The 21007-nt window shown below is 38.3% G+C and overlaps 1 protein-coding gene across 3 annotated transcripts; it reads right to left on the reverse strand.

Annotated features, from left to right (window-relative positions):
• Positions 1-3798: 3798 nt before the first annotated feature.
• On the reverse strand, positions 3799-20216 carry LOC135696240 (chymotrypsinogen B2). 3 transcript variants are annotated; one of them, XM_065215563.2, is made up of 7 exons: positions 20016-20216; positions 11492-11597; positions 9953-10105; positions 9435-9569; positions 8832-8972; positions 5805-6230; positions 3799-4713 (listed from the first exon to the last, which is right to left on the reverse strand). In XM_065215563.2, the coding sequence occupies exons 2-7, from the start codon at positions 11586-11588 to the stop codon at positions 4379-4381; spliced, it is 1287 nt and encodes a 428-aa protein (XP_065071635.2). In that variant the 5' UTR covers positions 11589-11597; positions 20016-20216; the 3' UTR covers positions 3799-4378. The 3 variants fall into 3 exon arrangements, with proteins under 3 accessions (XP_065071635.2, XP_088968656.1, XP_065071637.2); XM_089112530.1 differs by lacking the exon at positions 20016-20216 and adding an exon at positions 16601-16625; XM_065215565.2 differs by lacking the exon at positions 20016-20216 and adding an exon at positions 13235-13666.
• Positions 20217-21007: the final 791 nt, after the last annotated feature.

Consider the following 21007-nt stretch of genomic DNA (forward strand, 5'->3'; position numbering starts at 1 on the left):
TGACTGGTTCTTATAAAAAAGAGTGTAATTAATTTGTGGAAAAAGATTGCATCAATAACTGGGATTTTTCATAAATATTTCTTTATCAGTTCATTTCTTGTCTCAGGCTTCCGCTGGGTGGAATTTCAATCCTAACTGCCTTCTTCAAAACGTTCCCTTCACCTTTAGAAGTTACTTTTCTTAGAAATTTAACTAAGTTGATAACATCAATGGTTTGATCTCTACGTTTTGTCGAGATAAAAGGGAATAAAAAAGTACAGTGCTGGGGATTTACAGTATTTTGTTCTTATTTGTAAGAATATATGATATTAACAGTTGAGAATCAAATAAAAAATGCTGCATTTCAAAGAACTTTCAAACAATTCAAGTACCGTTCTGAAGTATTGAAATAAATTGTAAAAGACTGCCTTGGGAGATCTAATTTGAAAGAAAATGAAGAAAAAAGAGAAGAAACCATTCTCAAAAGAGAATAAGGTAAAAATGGAGATTGACTAAAAGACTTGGAATTTTGATTGGTGACTACCAGGATATAAAAAAGAGGGAAGCAACTTTCAATAATAGCTCATGTAACGGCAAAAGAATAATGGATGAGCAAGAAAGCCAATATTCAAACGAAGCTAAAGATTTACAAATCAATTGTAAAGCCAGTGTTAACATACAATCCTGGAACACTGGCACTTATAAACAATGAAAGCAAAGAACTAGACTGCATCCATTGAAAGTACCAAATTAAAGTACCTTTAATCCTTTAGTTCATTGATGAATATTATTTAGGTATAATTTTCATTAAAGAAAACTATATTTGCAATAGACAATATCGATGAAGATAAAAAATTTCCAACAAAATTACTTTTTAAGCATTTCTAGAAAGCAACATTAAATCGGAGTCTTATTACTCTATGTTATTCGGAAACGTACTGATGCTTTCCCTTCAGCTTATGGGCCTTACGTACATACTTTTTTCAAAATATGCACTATCCCTCTTCAAAACTATTCCTTCAAGGAATATCTGGGGTGTTTGGTGAAAATCTCCAAATGGTAGATGGAAAGAACGATGAAGGGGTCTGGAATGAATCTTGATATTTGCTCGCAACTTCATAATTCTTAAAGTAGCAATGAAAAGGTTCATTGAACTAGCTTCAGATGATTATTTTCTATGAATAGAATCATAAATATAAAAATTTGTCTTGCTCTATTTTGGTTTCTGGCAACTTCGTTTTTTCACACGATCCGTATGCTAATTGCATCAGTTAGTCAATTGCAGTTTCCGTAATTCTAAGATTTGAGCACATAGGTATTGCGTTAATGTTGAGATGATTGAATCAGAGAGAAGTTAACCTGAAAACAGAATATTGAAAAGCAACATTTTTAGTGTTGTGTGAAAATTTTCGAAGTTATACATAAATGTAAAATTCGCTTCATTTCTGCTTTCGCTCGTTTTGATACTTGAACTTGCCTGTTTTAATAACTGAACGAATTTTATTGGAAACTATATTTAATACTACCTGCAATTCGTCTTGAAGCTAAATTTTGGCGAAATTTAGAACTCAAATGATTAACTTTTTTATGAACTATTTTTTATTTTGCTGCGAATGTCTTGTTATGGTCTCTAGTGTCCCTTGCCAGCGCATGCAATCCTCCATCAGAAAGAACAAAAGCAAAACAGAAGCCTGGGGAGAGAAAGATATTTTGGCCCCCTGTCAGAAGACCAAGCCACCTCCGAAGGAAAAATTGTGGTGCCACCAATGCGAATTTCAATGCTACATATACGAAACCTTACAACGACATTCATAGCCTCCGAAAGCTTTACAATAGTCAGTGCCGCCGAGGGGCTTGGAGCCCTAGGGCAAAGCCAAAAAACGAGTCCCGTTCGTCCACGACGTTAAAGTTAGCATAAAACAAATTACAGAGTATTTTTGTAGTCATTTTCTTGCAATCGATTAATATGTTTTAGGCATAATTTTGTTGCATTTAGTCGTTAAGTCCGTGCTTAAAATGGAATTCATTCCTTTTTAAGGTCACCTAAACCTCGAGGCCCTGTAACAATTGCCCCCCCTGTCCCCTCCCGGTCATCCTGACAATAGTTAAGCGCCAGAAATGGCAAAATAATTAAAGGTTTGAAAGCCAGATTTGTCCTACCTTGTTTGTTGATTTGATTTTGTCAAAAGTAACAGGATTATTCTTCAAGAAAAACGAGCTGACATTTACGGTGCTTTCATTCTGGCTATTTTTGGACACTCAACACTGATGTCTATTATCAGCTTTGTCGAACCTCAATTAACGAATGCAAAACACCTTCGTACGCTCGTTCATTCATTCATTCATTCATTCGTTCATTTATTCATTCATTCACCTAACTAGATACCAATCATCTGAGCTATTTCAGAATTTTTATTGTGTAAAACGAAGAATCTCCCCAAAAAATCTCCTAATCTGCGTATTTCACATACTTCTTTAACTTTAGTGGTGTCTTATCTCTTTACGTGCATAAAAACACCACCCACAAATTCTGTTCTTTACCAAATCTGACCCAAATCACAGCATTTGACTAATTTTAGTTTAAATTCGCAATATGGGTTTTCTTTCAGTACAGACCTTTAGAATGCAAAACTGAACAGAAAGCTTGCAAAAGTCGTCAAGGAAATCATCAGGAAGTCGTCTATGAGTCTACTAATCGTGATTGCGTGAAAGAAGGCGGTGCCAAGGAAAAACTTGGGAGATGGGAAAGGGGAGGGGAACAAAAGATAGAGCTCGGGCAAACTCTTTTCAAAATGCGACACGCATACACAAAGTAAGATGAAAAAAGCAGGTTCTATCATACCAGGGGTGGACACTTGGTCATATTATTTTTTTGGGGGGGGGGGGGCAAGCCTATTGTTTTGATAAAGTGACGTCACAATTTTATATTGTTTTACAACAAAAGACTATTGCCCTCAAAATATTGGGTGCGCCCCCTCTCCCCTTGATGTCCGCCAGTGCATCATACATTACAGTAAAAACAACGATTTTAAGAAACTGGTCACTCTCTCTAAAGTCCAAGCGTCCTGAGCATTTGACGGGAAAATATTCAAAATCAATGTTCTTGAAAGTCCGATTCGTTCGATCATTTTATCCAGTGATCAAAATCTTGTTCGAAAATATACAACGTTGTTCGATTGAGCTTCAGCGAACTTTTCGATTCTTCCCAAATTTCTGAGAAATGTTTAATGCGTTTGACCACCTTGCGAGGATTTTGGTCTTGCCAGTTGATGATTGCTTAGGTGTAGATATATAATCTAGCAGTTTGTATGTGACTTCTGTATAGGAAAGTGGTGCCGTGACCAAGAACCCCGAACAGAGCAGGACACATGTATACCTTCTGCCAGCCGAACGAGAAGCCATGTATACGCAGTTGTATGGGAAAATGCTGACCAGGACTCGCTAAAATTGATGACAGCAGAACAATATTGGAAAATTTAAAAATCAGAACCGAGACTTTATGTAAATGAAGCTTTCTATTTAAAGGAAAGTGCATCTTCGAATCTTTGAAGTTTAGTACACAGGCTCATTACTTGCTTGTTTTGCTTTACACATTTTCTTCACAACCTAATGTGTGTTTCTCTGCCTTTCAACCTTTTTACGACAAATCTGTGATGATTGCCTTTCAGTTAATTTATCATTGCGCAACTTTTTATTTATCGCTGCACATTTTGGATCCATCACTACACACTTTAATAAGGACTTAGCCCGAGGCCTGGTGCTGAACGAGGCTCGTGTACGATTATACAGATCTTTCTATGGAACAAAACGAGATCCCAGTTTATTAAAAAGTTTTTCATGGTAATTAAATGAAATGCATATTATGTTCTAACTACGATAACACATTTACAATAAGATACGAAGTAGATTACTTTAGAATAATACTTACAATAATTTACTCAAAATTTTCTACTCTCTCAGATATACAGGCAATTGATCGATTCTTTAGATATCAGGATTCTTTAGGCCTTTTTGGACAAATACAAAACCAGATGCTACTTTTTTGTGCGTTCCACGACTTCTGCGACACTTTCAAGTGCAATAAAGTCATCACCCTTTAAGAAGGCCCAATGTCTCAATAAAAATGTCTCAAAACACACATAAATAAAGGCAATAGTACTCCTATTCATCCAACTCATTTTTAAATACACTTAAGCAAGCACCGTAAGTCCCAAGTTAATTGCGATTAAACGCAATCTGGTACAATAGCTTGGGTTTGTGTCCAATATTGACTTTTCAGTAGCAACGAATACACGGTAGTTGAAACTAGTAACATAACCAAATGCAATATAAAGAGAGCTTTATACAAAAAAGGCTGCTAATGACTTCTTGCAGCAACAGACCTAGTAGTCAATGATTTCTATGAGTCCATTATCTTCTTTATCCAAGGCTGGTACGTTGAAACTTTGGTAAAGACTGTGAAGCGGTCAAGTGCATCACAAGTGCGAGAGCCCCAGCTAACAACACCTTGTAAAACCATGCGACCGTCTTTTTCACAAACCAATGGTCCACCGCTGTCCCCGTGGCAGCCAGAGCTGAATATGTTGTTGAAGTTTCTCGTACACAACATTCTTGACGTTACTTTTCTGGAAGAGAATCTGTTGCGACTTTGGCACTGTTTGTCGCTAAGAATGTTCATTGGAGCTTTTTGTAAAATCATTGCAGAGCCTGAGGTTATCAGCGTCCGACCCCAACCTATTGGAAGAGAATTGGTTAGTTTTTTAGAACCATAAATGCTTCATACATTTATCATGCATTGTATTTATCATACAAAGTTCGAACCGAAAGAAAATACAGCTATTCACAAAAACGGGGAAAGTATTTTTGATCTGCGTAGTTTAGAATTCGTTTTCAACGTCTGTGAAATGTTTTTGGATTGATAATGAGGATACCAGGCAATAATTTTTTTGCAAAACGAACAAATAAAATGATAGTTTCGTCACAGAATAATTTTATTATGTCTCTTTATGAAGCGTTTTCAACTATCTTTGCTTGCTAAGGCCCTTCTTATGGTAGGTAGTCATTGCATAACGGATGTACAGAGAGAATTCGATACGAACGATTAACAAGACATCGGCACGATATCGGTTTCATTTATCCCACTGCCTCGATGCTTCTCTCTTATTGAACACTGATCTCAAAAAAAGACTGGATTGAGCTTCTCCAGCCCAGCGTTGATTGCAGCGTCCATCTTGAGACCTCGCCGTGTTGCACGGGAGTGCAATCATGTTGGTTTCAGTTCAACTTGCTTTTTCAAAGCAAAATTCACAGTAACCGTTGAAACAAAAACTTGCAGAATTCGTAAGTGACGTTGTGTCATAGAAAATTTAAGAATTTAATGATTAATGCACAATTTAAAGCGCAGTACTGTGTGTGCAGCATTTTAACAAATTGCAGCCTAAAACTTTAGGCGCGAGAGGTCTCAAGATGGAGAGACTTGATCGCTTCCTCGTGCTGATGTAGGAGAACAATAGGTTGTTCGATCCAGTCTTTTTTTATTGCTTTTCTAATTGGAGATTTGGAGCGACAGCGACAACGTATCGAATTCTTGCGTTCACACGAATCAACAAGTGATTCGATATCTCTTTGTGCTGCTTTCACAGGGAATTGATTTTACACCACAAAATGACCTAACGTAATGGACTCAGTGTAGCCGCGTGAAGAGAAAAAAGCAGCATTTTGTGAACATGGCCAAAGTATGTGTAGGCGCTGGCTCGACTAGCTTGTGATACAGCAGGATATGACTATGTATTTGAAAAATGTTTGCTAGAGTTGCAATGTCATACCTGTAAGAAAGCATTGTTTCCCAACTTCGGGCACTTGGCCTGCCTCAGGTAAACACGCTGGGGTAACAAATGCCGTGAGCACTGCTTCAGTCGCCAGTTCAAGGATTGCAATATCATGTTCCCCTCCAAGTACAAACCTAGGGTGTATTATAATTCTTTTCACGTTGAAAGTTTGCTCCGTTCCCTCCTTGTCCTTTCTCTTGTGTTCACCTAGAATAAGCTTATAGTTGTTGACGTTAGTATTTGGAAAGCAGTGAGCGGCAGTGACAACAAAGCGGCTGTTTATCAATGTACCACCGCAGCTAAAGGCGCCATTCTTCTGAATCGCAACTTGCCAAGGCCAGTAACCCTTCTTCGCATCTTCACCCGCGACGACTGGTCTTGTGCCTCTTTTTCTTGCCTTTGCAATTCCACAAGAATAGGTTTCTGGCAACGAATAAAAAAGTTTATTTTTAAAAAAATTGACATTCAACAGTGCTAGAGCATTCTACAGCAAAAAATACGGTGGAGCATTCTACAGCCCTTTTTCTTTAGGGGCCTCTTGGGGGTTTTTCCGGGTTCACTCTGGGCGTTAGTTCATTCTTTGCTAATTTGCCCCTCGGTCTTTGCCTTTAGTGGGGTTTTTGAGTCGGTTTTGCCGGGGTCTCTAGCAAACATGTAAGCAAAAATATCAACTATTTTTTGAAGCAAAGCATTTACCAGGGGCGGATCCAGTGGGGTGCGAAGGGGGCTCGAGCACCCCTCAGATTTGAGAAAAAACTTTTTGGGGACTAAAGCTTATTCTACCGCAATTTTGTTTATTATTATTTAAACCATTTAAATAATACTGGGAAGTATGCACATCTCCTGAAATTGTTATTTCCGCTTCAATGCCCCGTCTCACAACAGTTCAATATTGTTATTTCAGTCCATGCATTGAAGTGTTATGAAACTCCCCCTGGTTGTCCTGTATAGCATTCTACAGACTCGGAAAGCATTGTCTCCTGTTATATCCAGCCACTTACGGAACCCGTGGCCTGTAAATTATACGAGTTTCTGCACCCGTGGAAGTGAATCTAGCCAATCACGGTGCCAGGTCGAGGGGTTCTAAACTTTGGCGCGAGAACCCATGGATTTCAAAAATCCAAAACATCAGAGAGTACCGACAAACCAGGGGGAGTTTCTTCGCTTCAATCTACAGTCAAATGTATAAGTGGTTTTATGACCAGGGGGAGTTGAGCTTGAACAGGGGGGGTTGAGGTTGACCAGGGGGTGTTGAATTATGATACAGCACGCGACGAATGCTTAGGCACAAATTTGCAATATGTTTTCCTGGGTCTTTTGACGATCTTTACCTGGTGCTCGATGCTGTAACGGCAGAACTTATAAACGCTTTGGTTTATATAACAGAACGGTTTCAAGTTTCAACTCCGTGTTCCACGTCTTATTCATAGACCATGAGGTATGATTTATATTCAGAGGATAAAGCTTGCCCGAGTCCTTGTTATTCTTTTTTTTAATTATTCAAGAACTACATACAAAACATCTCAAAAACTTGCCCTTACTATTCTTGACCAAAAGGGGTTTCCTTCTTATTTTTACTTATATTCCTACGAATACTTTTTTCTCTAAAGATTTCAAATTCATAAAAATACTCAAAACGGCAGGCCCATAGCGAAACGTTCAGGGCCTCCTTTGTTTGGTTTGGCGTCATATGTCGATGCATGCTGTGTTTGAATCCCTGTGTTCAACTTCTGCACTGCACTTCAAGGGCTTCATTCCACCAGCCACGTTATTTTTTTGGTCAGGCTGATCAAGTTCTAATAAATGGCTGCAAAGAGTCAAAAATTAAATTTTGCTTTGAAAATTTGTGGGCTCGGGCCTTTTGCCACTGCGGGCCATCATATCATATTTGACTACAGTTTCTATACTTTTGTACCCTAAGTGAATATAAAAGGGGCGGTGCAAATTGCGTTCAATTGGCATAAAAGCTGAAACCAAAAATTAATATATAAATCAAGGCATCCAGGCTTTTTAGTTTATGGAAGACTTTCATTTCATTATGGCTTATTAGCAGGGGTACGGAGTTTGTGCATAGCAACACCCTGGGTTACCAAGCCTTACGTTTTAGAACCCCTCAGAATAATTTCTAGATCCGCCCCTGTTTACCTTAATTAGAAAAGAAATTAACTTATAAACTGATAAATACGCATTTTTATCGGTTATTTTCAATAAGTGCCCGGCCATCAAGAAATCAAAAATCAGGAAATCAAAAGCACTGATCATCCTCAAAATTTGAAAACTGCTCGAAAATCTATTTTTGAAAGATTGGGTGAAAATGATCAGGGATGCCGGAGATGCTCGGGGGGTCAACCGTCCCTGTTGCCTTTTGATAAGATGGGCAAAAGAGGCCAGAGTTCCCTTTTGATTGAAGTACCCTTGAACCGGCAAATTGTAATAATCAGAGAGAATCACATGAAATTCTGATTGCATCGCTCAGTTCATGACGAAGTTTCATGTGGTATGAAGCCTTATGCCAAATGTTAGCCAATTTTCAAGATACCTACAGAAGATCAAAATAGAATACCAGTTAGTAGAAGGAATTAGTAGCACTGGGAGTTATCTTTCAAAGGCCCTTTTACTCAAGGTTGCCCCCTTGCCTTTTGGTCGTTCCGGCGTCCCTGCAGATGATTTTTGAACAATTAGGCAACTATGTCCCTATTCACTTGACATAATTAATAGAAAGATGGATTCCTTGTGACTGTTCAAATGATCTTTTTCGTGCTGTCTTATGCTACGATTTTCTGTTTGAAAAAAGTAGCTGTCTTGCACCTGGTGAGCCTAGTTTCTTATAAAAAATGCGTGGGGTTTACTATGTTTTTATCTAAACAAACTTATAAAGAAATTGGATATGAACAGCTGATCTTACTGTGATTGGCCTTATCAAGGACAAAAGCACTACAGAGGCAGCAAAGACCACTGCCTCGGAAAATGTCGGCTCTGTCAATTGCTATTGGACTTTCATATAATTTTTTAAAAGATACTTACTTGATAGGTCGCAAAGACCACAAGTCTTACTACAGCCTCGAGCCATGTATGACCTGTACTCGAATCTTTCACAAAACCCACGACGCTTGTAAGTTTTGCAGAGTTTTTCATTGACACTGTCGTTACATTTACGTTCTTGTGCTGTAGTGGAAAAAATTGTTACGTTAACAATGATGTAACATCACGTTTACGTTTCGATAAGTGAAAACGAAAAGTCGTTGTGCGGTGGCAAAGAATGAGTGGATGCGGAGGAGGGGAAGGACAGTGCTCTGGGCTAATCTGACAAGATTCCATTTCTGGGATCTTGTTTCTGATTGGACAGTTACTGGGGCTGCACTTTGAACGGCTGCCGAGAAGTAGGTTGGCCTTGAACACCAAACCTAATTTCTTTGTAGTGTGTTTGTAAAAGCTTGTGTTGTAAGTGTTGATGAATGGCTAATTAACATAATATCACACGACGAATCGAATGAACTTGGTAAATAATAAAGTAACGCAACTCGGTCCAAAAATGACCCCGTTTTCATGTCATGTATAACTGCAGTTTGGCCTCCTTTACGACCGACATATAAACAATGTTTTTTCAAGTGGAAGCATCAGCCTCACCTTTGCACAATCCGCATGACTTCTTACAATACTTTTTCATGAAATTCTGCGTGAATATTCTTTTACTGGTACATTCTCCTATTTGCTTTCCATATTTGCAGTATGTAGACTTGTCTTTACAAATCTCTACGTCCTCTGAAGAGAAATAAAATAGAAATATAGGCTATGATCAACATCAGAAAACAAAGAAGAACTTTGGCAAGATGACAGCAAGATGGCCTGTGTGAGCTGGCATCCAAAATCCATAAATGCGCAAAAAATATCCTTTCTTTCCCAAAAAGTTGTGAGACTCCTTAGACGGTTAATTTAAATGCACGCAACGAGCACAGCCCATTCTCACAGTGTGTTCAGTTACCTGAAATATTATTGACAACCTAAACTACCCAAATGGAACTAGCCCCCTTGTTCTTTCCCATTAGCTTGATCCTATCACTTCTGAAGTTCCTTCTTTGCCCTAAAACTATTATCCATTAGGAATACAAGAATAGTGCATGGGCAAATCGATCTCTAATACTCACTTTTTGTTGGGCACAACCCACAAGATTTCTTACAGTATCTTTTCAAGTAGTCACTAACACGCTTTAAGGTAACTGTGCAGTAACCCCTTTTCCTCCAGGAAGGACATCTTGTGTTGTAATCTTTGCACCCTGAGACTCTCAAACTGGCTGGTGCTGCAATATAAAAATAAACACTGCATTCATTGTTGTATAGTATAAAACAACATTTCTAATGTCTTCCTTAACAAGCAGAAAACTGTTGATTTAAATTGCAATTGAATTGTAGTATGTTCGGCAAAATGTGGTATATGGTATGCTGGTTTGTGAAAGAGCTATGTTTAAAAATCTAATTTTAGTTTCGTCGTTTGCTGTTTCAGGCCCAAAAGTCTTTTTTCATAATGTTTAGACACTACCTTTGCCACAGCTGCTGCCGTATTAAGGTATGTGCCACCTGTTTTCTGTCATTCTACAAAACTTCAAGTTTCGTGTATTTGAATTTCAAAGTGAAGGGATCATAAACTGATAGATGCGAGGAGTAAGCAAGAGTGGTCGGACAAACCCCCCCCCCCCACATGGCAAAAAATCTCTTTAAAAAAGGGCGTTTTCTGGTGTTTGAAAGGGTGTGGACCCCAATTTTCCCTTGCCAAACTCACCTTTGTCCCTTCCCAATCTTACCACCCTGGCTACGCTACAGACCATAGAGTAGCGAAATGTTCTGCACTAATCGTTGAGAAAGTATTTCCTCAAAAACATAGGTGACGTGGTCTCTAATGCCATGTATGATCTCTAATGCCATGAATTTCTATAATTTATTCCTAATGTTCCAGTTATGTGTACTATATCCCAACCGGCGTACGTAGCTTTCTAAAAAGGGATTTTTAGGGAATTTGGTAGGATATTTCTTGAAAAAACGATTCTCGTCAAAGGCAAACAAGTGATACGCGCTTTTTTATTCACAAGGAGTGTATGACTCTCGCCTATATTGGTATCCCCAAACGTGCTATGTTTGTAACTACGAATGAATACATAAATTGAATATATAAACGAATAAACCTATATGACATGGTTATTCATTTATCTTTATCAGTTGCATGGCAATTGGTTTCTTTGTTTCTTTTCTCACAGGCATAGGTTTCTGTATTTGTACATTAGCAGAACTGGAATTCTCTTTCTAAAAGCTAACTAACTGCAAACTGTAAAGCTAACTGCAAACTGTGACGGAATTTCAGGTTTTCATTTGGGGGGCTCAGGAACACCATTCCTCGACATGATATGTTAAAAATCAAAGGAAAGGCTGGATTTTCCAATATGAACGAGATTGTAGGGCCCAAGCCACAACTCCCTATAATTTCCATCACTGACCGCAAATAAGCTATAGCTATTCTGCATTTTTCCATGGATCTACAAAAATCTAGAAAAATCGCTAAATTCTTAAATCGTGGTTAGTAAATGCCTGATAAAGGCAGCTTGTTGTAGTTGTGGGCCATGGAGCAGATAGGTTTTTCCTTAGTGTCATTTCTTCCAAGCAAACTTGATACAAAAAGTTTCACTTGAACTTACGTGGTACCATCCCTTCTGGAAGAGTAGTTAACGCGTTCGCTAAAAAGAAGGTGCACACCACCGACACTAAATGCAAAATCGTGTAACCTCGAACCATGTTATAGCTCTGAAATGGAAAACATAATCACATTTTACTAAAGCGATGACGTCACAAAAATCTATTTTTAAAATTTTTAAATTTAGATCCCATAACCTAAAAGAGCATCATGAAATACATCTAAATGTGCAAAATCAGGCAAGTGTATTACGAAATGGCAGAGATATGGCTACATGTTTACTGGTTCTCTCCCCATCAAACCTCTGTATTTTGGTCTCTGTTCATAACTTTAGGAACAGAGCCAAAATAACAGTTATTCGTTAGCAAATCTTTCATTAGCCATATCTCAACCGATTTTAGACATATTTGGCCAATTTTGCGTATTTGAAAATATTTCATGGGGATCTTTTTTGCTATGTGGTTAAAATTCAAAAATTCTAAAAATAGGTTTTTCTCGACGTCACACCTTAGAACTCTATAGAGTTCTAAAGTGATGACGTCACAATTTCAAATATATGATAACACATGGGGATGGTCCGACATGTAAATGCAATGTTTGTCGGTATAACGAAAATTTGTAGATTATGTCAATGTATGTCCTTGTAGTTTTTATATTTAGCTTAAGTATTAACACACAAGCTTTCTTTGTTATATTATCTCATTGTTGTCAGTTTCGATTCGGGCTAGTTGTATGTGTAAATATGTATCTACCGTAAAAGCTCTATTAAGCCCCTCGGGGCCCATTTATTTTTTTCAGTCCTAGAGGGGGGCTTAAAAGAGGGGTGTGCTTATTAGAGAGAGAGAGGGCTCATTAAAAATTTGAAGTAAAAAATGTTTTAAAAATGCCTTTTTCTATTTTTTGTTATAAAAATGTCACACAAATGTTGTCAGAAAACTTCGCTAGCAGCTTCGAAAGTCTCATTAATCAATTATAAGGTCATTATCTTCATCAGAATCACCAGGATCAATTAATAACCTTGGGACATCTTCTAAACAAATTTCGACTGAATTTTTAGGCGCACAAGTAAGCCTTTACATGGACCGTATTTAATGCACTCGATCTTATTATCATCACTCCAGTTAAGAGACCCACTAAATGCGCATGTTTTTTTTGTTTGACAACAAAAGCTAGAGAGGGGGCTTAATAGAGAGTGGGGGCTCATTTTAAATTTTTGCTTGATAAGGAGGGCCTTAATAGAGGGGGGCTTAATACAGAGAGGGGGCTTGATAGAGCTCTTACGGTATACGTATAACTAGATGTAAAAAAAAATTAAAATAAGGCAACAAAACAAATCAAAAAGCACATTTTCTCTCGCAGAAAACTTGGTATAAGAAACGAGTACTGGAAAAGCATCAAAACTCAGTACTCAAAGCAAATATAAAAAATTACGTAATTTCCTGGAAACACGAAACTCTGAACATTTTGTAAAAATCCTGCGAACCCCCTCCGAAAAACTTTTTCTGGATATTATCTTTTAAAATGGCAAATGTTTGGTACGAGATGTTTATTGATTACCGCAAAGGTGTATGAGATTCTTATGGAGAGAATTGCCCCTTGGCCTAACGTTCTAAATTTTAACTAAAATTAGTAATTTTCAGTCCAAAACACATTTAAAGATGACATATGTAATTTAAAAACAGGACAGTAAAAAAATTCATGCACAAATTGTTTAAGAATGCAAAGCAAGAAAACTTTATCTAGATACCTGAAAGTGTCCTTTACAAAGAACGTTTGTATGCCCGCAGTCGACAACTAAATGGTCTCAAATATATCGATCGCCTCTTTTTATACTTTCGTGGCAACTTCCTGTCTTTTTAAACATCCTTCCTTCCCTCCTTTTTATAGAAATGAATGGTCATTTTGCTATTTAATGACTGGCAGAATTGACCTTTGTGGCTAGGTCCTAAACCAAGCACAGTTCAGCACAGTTACCTGTAGCGTCAATGCGATGAATAAAGAGATCTCTCCCCACCCACTTGCCTAGATAATGCCTCTTTCAGGCACAACTGAGGGATTGTGACGTTACAGAAAAACAGGTTTTTGCAATTGGTTTATACCTGATATGCATTGCAATATAATTTCGTGTGAGGCCCTTTGTCACGCGTATTGCCTGACTGGGAGGACCAAGTCCAAAAGAGGACCAGATAAAGAACTAAACAAACAATCAATAAAGGGAAATGCCCTTTTCATATCAAAGCCAACTGTGGTTGGTTGGTACATATCCCCACTTCTAGCCACGATCGGTTTGCCAATTGCCAGTGCATGAGAATTTTGTGTTCTCTTCAGAAACCGCTCTATATGAAAGCTAAGAGCCTGCACTTTTCGGTAAAATTGCTGATAAACTTTGAAATAGAAATCACGGCGCTTGCATTGCATGGACGACAAAATGCAAGCAGACAAATGATGTAGGTCGTAGACAAGCCCAGGGACGCCAAAACGACCAAGGGGCAAGGGGGCAGGCTTGAGTAAAAGGGCATTTGAAAAAATATTCCTAGCTACTAACAATTCTCTGGTATGGCAAACATTTTCCTGATGTTGTTTTACTTGTGAACTTTGGTTCAATGCATTTGTTGTAATTTAAAGGTATATATATAAAAACACTTAACTCTGATTTTAGTTTTTTACTTAGCGAAAGCGTTTTATGCATTTTACTTAGCAAAAGCATGGCTTTCTGCACCCACCCCCGTGGCACGGGCCCTGCAAATTTACCAAGGTACTTCAAGGATGTTTTTCAAATAATTTCTATGGAAAGTTAAATTCTAGAATGAAAGAACCAACATTCTTCTTCTGTATAAATGTAAGAATCAAGATTAACTTAGGTGTACTATAGCAGACTTTGATTGAACTAAAAGAAAATAACCAGGACACTCCGGTCCTTGATTGGGGGGGGGGGGTGAGGGGAGATTGGAGAACAGCGAACCATTAAGAGTACCTTCAATGTAGAACAAGAAAAATTGACTGGAAGCAACGAAAATGACTGGAAGTTGACTGGAAGCAATCTAGTAGGAATGTTCAATACTTTGAAGATTATGGCTGTTTTTGCTCTAAAACCTTTCAACGCAGTAAAATGTTATTTAAATCTTTTCAGTACAGGAATATTTTCTGGCACCCGGATGTCATCATGACCTTAGAAAAGCCAATCGGTTAGTGAAAATGTGCTTTTCTTCACACAGATACGTGGAGAAATGGGTGCAACGACGCTATAAAACTGGCTCACCAATACAGACCACGTTTAAAGTGATGGCCTTGCTGACATTCAATTGACGTAGTGGATGTTCAACGTTTAGGGGGTTGGGGCTTAGTTTGGATCTTGCCCAAACATCATTGCTCTATTGAGAGAGAACTGCCCAAATGGTGTCTGAAAAAAGAACAACTTTGCCTGATTAGGGGATTGCAGGACCAAGCAAAAAAGACTCTGTAAAGGCCTGGTAACTAATCTGATACTTGCGTATCTAGTATTTTCATAGAACTCATTAATGAGTTTTAACAAATTACATGACAGCATATGTTATAAGTTTTGAGAATAGCTTATCATTGATGAATCAAATACCAAAATATTTTCGTAGATGCTTATCACAGATATTGTCAATCCAAGAATGCTTGATTCCCCTTTTCGCGAACAAATAAAACATTCACAATAATCAGAAAACGCAGGCTCAGAAGCATTTGTTCCTTACTACTGACTTCAGGGCCGTTGGAAGCTGGGAAGAGCCTGTGGGGGCTGGAGCCCTCAATAATTGTCAAAATTTTGAGATATTTCCTTTATAACAGTGTACTGAATGGGAAGCAATACAATGGGCAGCTCCCCAATATGAATTTCGTTCCGACGGCACTGGACTCCATGAGGTTTTCAATTTGTCATGAATTTTATGAGGTTTTATGCATTTCAGATTTAAGAATTTTGGTTCAAGGGGGTTTAAAAGAAAGGATTTAGAGAGGGATACTTCTTATAAAATTAAGGATTAAGGTTTGTCAGTGACAGTTGATAATGTCCTCATCTTCATCAGAATTGAGGTCAATTAATAATTCTGATCAAAACCGGGGAGAGGTTTTATAGAAAGGGGGAAATTATTTAAAGCTTTTGCTTCAAAGGGGGGCTAATAGAGAGGCTTGATAGAGAAGGGGGATTGATAGAGCCTTTAAGGTATCAACGGAATACATACTCTTGGTGCTCTCCGAGGAACAGATTTACTGAGTGATTTGAACCCCTGAGTCCCAAATATTCATTTTTTGTCCCAATTAACTGGGCAGATTTTAGACACTCTTGCGTGAAAATAGAGGCGAGACAGGGAGCCCTTATTGTGTGATATACAAATGGCGGGTTTAGGCTGGACAGTTTTCCCAAACTACGTCGTCCGCTTCTGTGCCTTCCCCTTCCCATTGCACTTTACATGATTTGTTACGTCATAGTAGACATAGCGGCTTGGAAGGCTGCAGTGTTTATCGCATTTGAGGCATCATTTGCGCAGTTCCATTTCAATTGTACCTCAACAGCAAATATGTTTGGACACGTTTCGTACAAAGCCCCCCCTTTCTCCCCCACTAAACCTGTAGCATCCTCTATGCCAATGTTTAGTAGTTCCGTTTTAAGGTATCATTTTTGGTGCAAGATTACTAAAATGCATTCCAAACATTAACCTTGTTCTTAAAGAAATAATTATAAATTCATTCATCTAAACCTTTCGTAATATCTGCGTCTGCTTCACCCAAATATCGTAAAAAGCGAAATTAGCGCCCGGGGCGCTTATCTAAGAAAATAAACGTTTACAGAGGCGCAATTGTAAGGTAAAAGGAAAAACTGAGAAAAAAACGACCAAAGTTAAAAAGGATGTAATTCCGGATTTGTCCATGGCCTATTTTTGCAACAAAATATGTAGTACGTAGTACGGATGGCAATGTTGGAAAGTTTAGAAATGAGATACCATTTTTGTTGCTGATCGATGGAGAGAGAGTCACACATTTTGAAGAATGAATTGCAGGAATTGCCGAAGATGCCAAGAGAGCTCATAGAAAGATTAACAGAGGAGACACATTTGAACTGCCGCTGTAAACCAGATAAAAAGGAGCATACTTGCTATGTTTTCTTGTAGCATTTGTGTTAAGATTGGATTCGAAGCCAACAGTTAGCTCTAAAATGTAGAGGTAATTGTTGTTAGTCCTCAAGAGAAGATCAGGGCGAAGGTTTTCTCCAGTTATGGATTGATGGTGAAAGAAATCCAGGTATATCAGCGTAGATGGTAGATTCATTTACAGCTTTTAGTGACGTAGCTAGAAAGTTTAGGATAGAGTTATGTCTCCAGGTGTATCGGCCTTGTTCCAGATATGTTTTACAGCCAGCAACAACGTGAAGGAGGGTTTCTGGCAGAAAACAGAAAGAACAGTCAGAGGTCTGGCTCAAGTTTCATTTTTTCAGGTTTTTCTGTGTGGCAAGGGTGTTGTTCAGGTACCTTATGGTGAAATTGAAAATATTCGAGGCATGCTACTTTGCACCTTGGACCAAAGTTTGTTTATTTTTGGAAGATTGTGGTTAAAGAGATGTGATAACAAGATCCTTGGGAGGTTAGGATGTTTTGCAGACGATCTTTATGCTCATGCTGGAAAAATCTTTAATGCTTCTTTGGTGTTCCTATATATATCATACTGTATATTTGTGCTACTGCTGGCATTTTTCCATAAAGAGCGAATGTTATCGTTTGGTGAATATTTCAATGCGTTGCGTAAAACTGTTTGACACTGTAGGAATTTGGTGGATGGTAAAGTTAGGCTGAGTCCAAACTGGTTTTTAGAAAGAATAATGCTACTCAAGGTAGCACTTATTGGGAGGTCGAGCCACTGGCGGATGTATTTGGATACGAGGTTGTCAAGATTCTCGACAACCCACGTCTTTGAAAGATCCGCTACAGTAAATAATGGAAACTTTTCATTTTGAATTCCTGTTAAAACTACAATTACAAATCTCACTATTACAAGGTAATTTGTAACTGGCTAGCCTGTGTTTACAAAATAAAAACTATTACATCGTAGTAATGAGAAAAAAAAATTGTTAAAAGGGGTGTAGCTCTGGATTAGTCCAAGTTTTGTTTCTACAGCAGAATATATAGTATGTGGTGCGAATGGAGATGCTTGTAAGTTTGGAGATGAGGTAGCGTTTCTGTTGATGATCAATGGACAAAGAGTCACACATGTCGATGAATGAGCTGCAGGAGTCGCCAAAAATACCAAGTGAACTGATGGAAAGATTATAATAATAATAATAATAATAATGAGATTGTCTTCTGACCCATCAGTTGCTAGGTTTAAAGCACACGACTTGAAGGATGTTAACCCTTGTCGGTCATATTCCTATTGAACTCTCTCGTCTCATAGATTATTTCATGAAAAACAACGGAAACTTTGTTTCAGCTGTGGTTGCCGGACAGAGAAAACGCGAAGTTAGACTTGTCGTTCCAGCGAATTTTTCAGCCTTTACTGACGATTTGAGGGTTGCCACTGCTCTCTCTGCAGAAATTTTGAAGATTAAAAAGAAATATTCCCACTTTGAGTTAGCTTATACGGAGACCAAGATAATTAAACGATCAATTATTATATAATTTCTGGTTTTAAGTATATTGAAATACATGTTGACAATGAAATATGTCGTTTTAGCTAAATTTAAATATAGCTCCGTCTGATTTTTCGCATCTAAATTAGCGCCCCATTTGTCTAGGGGGGGGGCTTATTCAAGCAGGGGGCGCTTTCTGCAAAAATTGCCTTTATCCCGGGGCCCTTATTCGGCAGGGGTGGTTATTTGGCAGGGGGCGCCAATTCCGTCATATACGGTACCTGCCTGCCAGGTTTGCTAAAGCTGATTTTAGTGGGGGGCTCTCGACAAGTTGGCAAACTTTTACAGCGGTTACCACCATTATTTTGATGCCATAACCTTAATTCATACTTCAGCAAATAAAGTTAGGGAGCAACAGCCCCCTAGCCTAGCCCCCCAGCTCCAGCGTGCCTGCAGTATACGGTTTCTTTGCAAGTAGTTCTTATGTAATATCAGCAAATCATTTAAATCTTAATATATTTTCAATCTTTTCCTGAAATACAATTGACATCGACCTAAAGAATTAGGTTGCACATCTGTTCAAGGGCAGAGTATAACACTATACTCTTTCGTTGGTTCGCGTTTGGGCTTAATGATTTCGTTTGTTCTTTGGTTCGCGTTGGTTCTCTTTGCTTGTTTGGGAGATGAATCATGCTCGTCTTCCAGACATGCACTAGCCCCCGTTTCAGGGTCATGGCACATGCGCACTATCACTTGAAGCCCTGATAGGAAGTTTAAAAATTGTGTGGCCACAGGCAGAACCGTTGTGCGAATACTGTTATATTGCGCACAGGGGCGTCGTGGCGAATGAACTCTGGAGGAGGCCAGAAAGAAAAATTTTCCGACAAAATTTCTTTGATTTATTTTAATCAAATAGAAGCATTTCATGTTAGTGTTAGGGGGCGGGGCGGAAAAACTCATATTTTGCCTTCGCTAACAAGATATTCAAAATGCACTTTTTATCTTGTCTCTATTTCTTCATATACATACTGTGAACGTTCCTGGCACTTCGCAGCCCTACAGATCTGTAGATTAAGGCAAGGGTGTGTTACTACCTGAGGCCATGGTTGCCGCCGAACCGGAAATTGCATTCTTTTGAGCAAATTTTAATAATAAAATCCTATTTTATAATGAATATTCACTGGTCGAAAGCAATTGTATTAATCGACTTCCTTGTTCTCTTTTCGAATGTTTTACCTTATGCAACATAAATGCAAACATTTTCAAGTCTGGGACAAAATTTTCAAATCTTGTGATAGGCACAAAATTAGCACTCGCTGTTCCGGTCTGCAATATCATACAAAGATATAATTTATGACCAATATTGACCAATTTCCATAGCCAAATTTGGCCATTGAAGATTCGGGTTTTAACTGACAAAATCCGAGCAGAACATGCACCCGGGGGAGTCCCTCAAACTTTTTATATATGGGGAGGTCCATCCGCAGTTGTCAAAATTATCAAAATACAAAATCTTTTTAGAGAACACTAGAAAACACTAGAACATTGGTAATTTAGACGTTATCCTATAATAATCAGTTTAAACACATCTGTTCTTTTATTCATGTTTTTGATATTGTTTTGTGTTAGATGAGCCAAGATAAAATAAGGTTTAACCCATAAGTATAAAAAAGGTATGCCGTTAAATCAGGTACACAAAAGTATCAGATCACAAGGACAATTTGTACCCATAATTATCAGATGAACCCTCCGTTTACAAAAATTTCAACCTCAGGAAACATGAAAGCATACTCACAGTGAATGCAATTTTAATGTTGGAAACTATCTGCTGAAAAATGTGAATAAAGCTAGATTGCTGTGTGAGAAGAACTTTCCCGGAGTTTTGACAGCTTTGCAAAAGCTTCCAAATGTCAAGAACACAAACATAATGGAGCGGGATACCAACCTCGGTTGCTTTCACTTGTCCAATGTTTTCTCACGTCCTCACTGAATCCACGAGCGGCTACTTTCTGAATTTGTGAGGCTCCCACAACCTTTTAACTACTGTAGCAAACAATATTTGACTGTATCCACAGGCACGTTTTGTTGTGGTGGTTTGACGTAGGCGGAAGAACACTGATCGCCAACGCAAGCAAATGAAACAATAGCAAGAAGATACAGTTATGACAAAGATGGAGAGTATTTCCTTCAGGAAGTGCTTTGTTCCAGCTCAAAAGAATTCTGTTTTGTGCGGATACTTTCGCAAATGTTTATAGACTTTGCACATTGCAAAAGTTCGAAAACATCATCCAAACCAGATCGAAGGCGTAAGTCTTGTGGGAGGAGCAATGTTGATTCTTGAATGAATTTATGTAAGGGCTGGGAAATCAAGACGTTTTAACACGTTGTGTTTAAAGGCTCTTGCGCAAAAGGGATGCTTAGCGGCAGCTGTCTTGAGAACTTGATTGTCTTTTTTTACGTAGTACGATATTATGTGGTGAAATCTGGAATGTATGAGGTGCATTTCATGAATCCGGCAAATGCAAATTACCGAATTTTGCATTCACGCAATATGCAATTTGGTAAATTTCAGATACCCTTTCGTAATTCGTTGATGTGTTATACTTCAATTTGTGATTTCCAAATGTTTATTTTCGCTGTAAAACATCATTTTGTCATTGTTATTCATGATTCAGAAAATTTGCTGATTTTCATTCCAATATGCAAATGAGTTGAGCCATTCAATTCAGTTAGAGAATCTCTCTAACAATTTCGTACCCCCTCAGCGTACTTGGTACTTGCCAGGTGAATGTGACACGGCGCTGCGCTCAAACATAGAATGAGATAAGGTGGTGCCCGCCCTTCTCCCCTGCTAAATGGAAAAGGATGACAAGAATAGGTTATCGAAATCAGGAATGTATGAAGTGCTTTTCGTGAATCCGGCAAATGCGAATTCCC

This window comes from Rhopilema esculentum, chromosome 14 (assembly GCF_057945365.1).
Source record: "Rhopilema esculentum isolate cy_ngs chromosome 14, ASM5794536v1, whole genome shotgun sequence".
Classification (NCBI taxonomy): domain Eukaryota; kingdom Metazoa; phylum Cnidaria; class Scyphozoa; order Rhizostomeae; family Rhizostomatidae; genus Rhopilema; species Rhopilema esculentum.

Excerpts from the sequence above, each read along its gene's own strand:
- LOC135696240 (XM_065215563.2), bottom strand. The coding sequence starts at position 11,588 with ATGGTTCGAGGTTACACGATTTTGCATTTAGTGTCGGTGGTGTGCACC. Across the intron at positions 8,973-9,434 it reads GTCATGCGGATTGTGCAAAG|CACAAGAACGTAAATGTAAC; the intron begins GTGAGGCTGATG and ends TTTCCACTACAG. Across the intron at positions 6,231-8,831 it reads TGGTCTTTGCGACCTATCAA|AAACCTATTCTTGTGGAATT; the intron begins GTAAGTATCTTT and ends ATTCGTTGCCAG.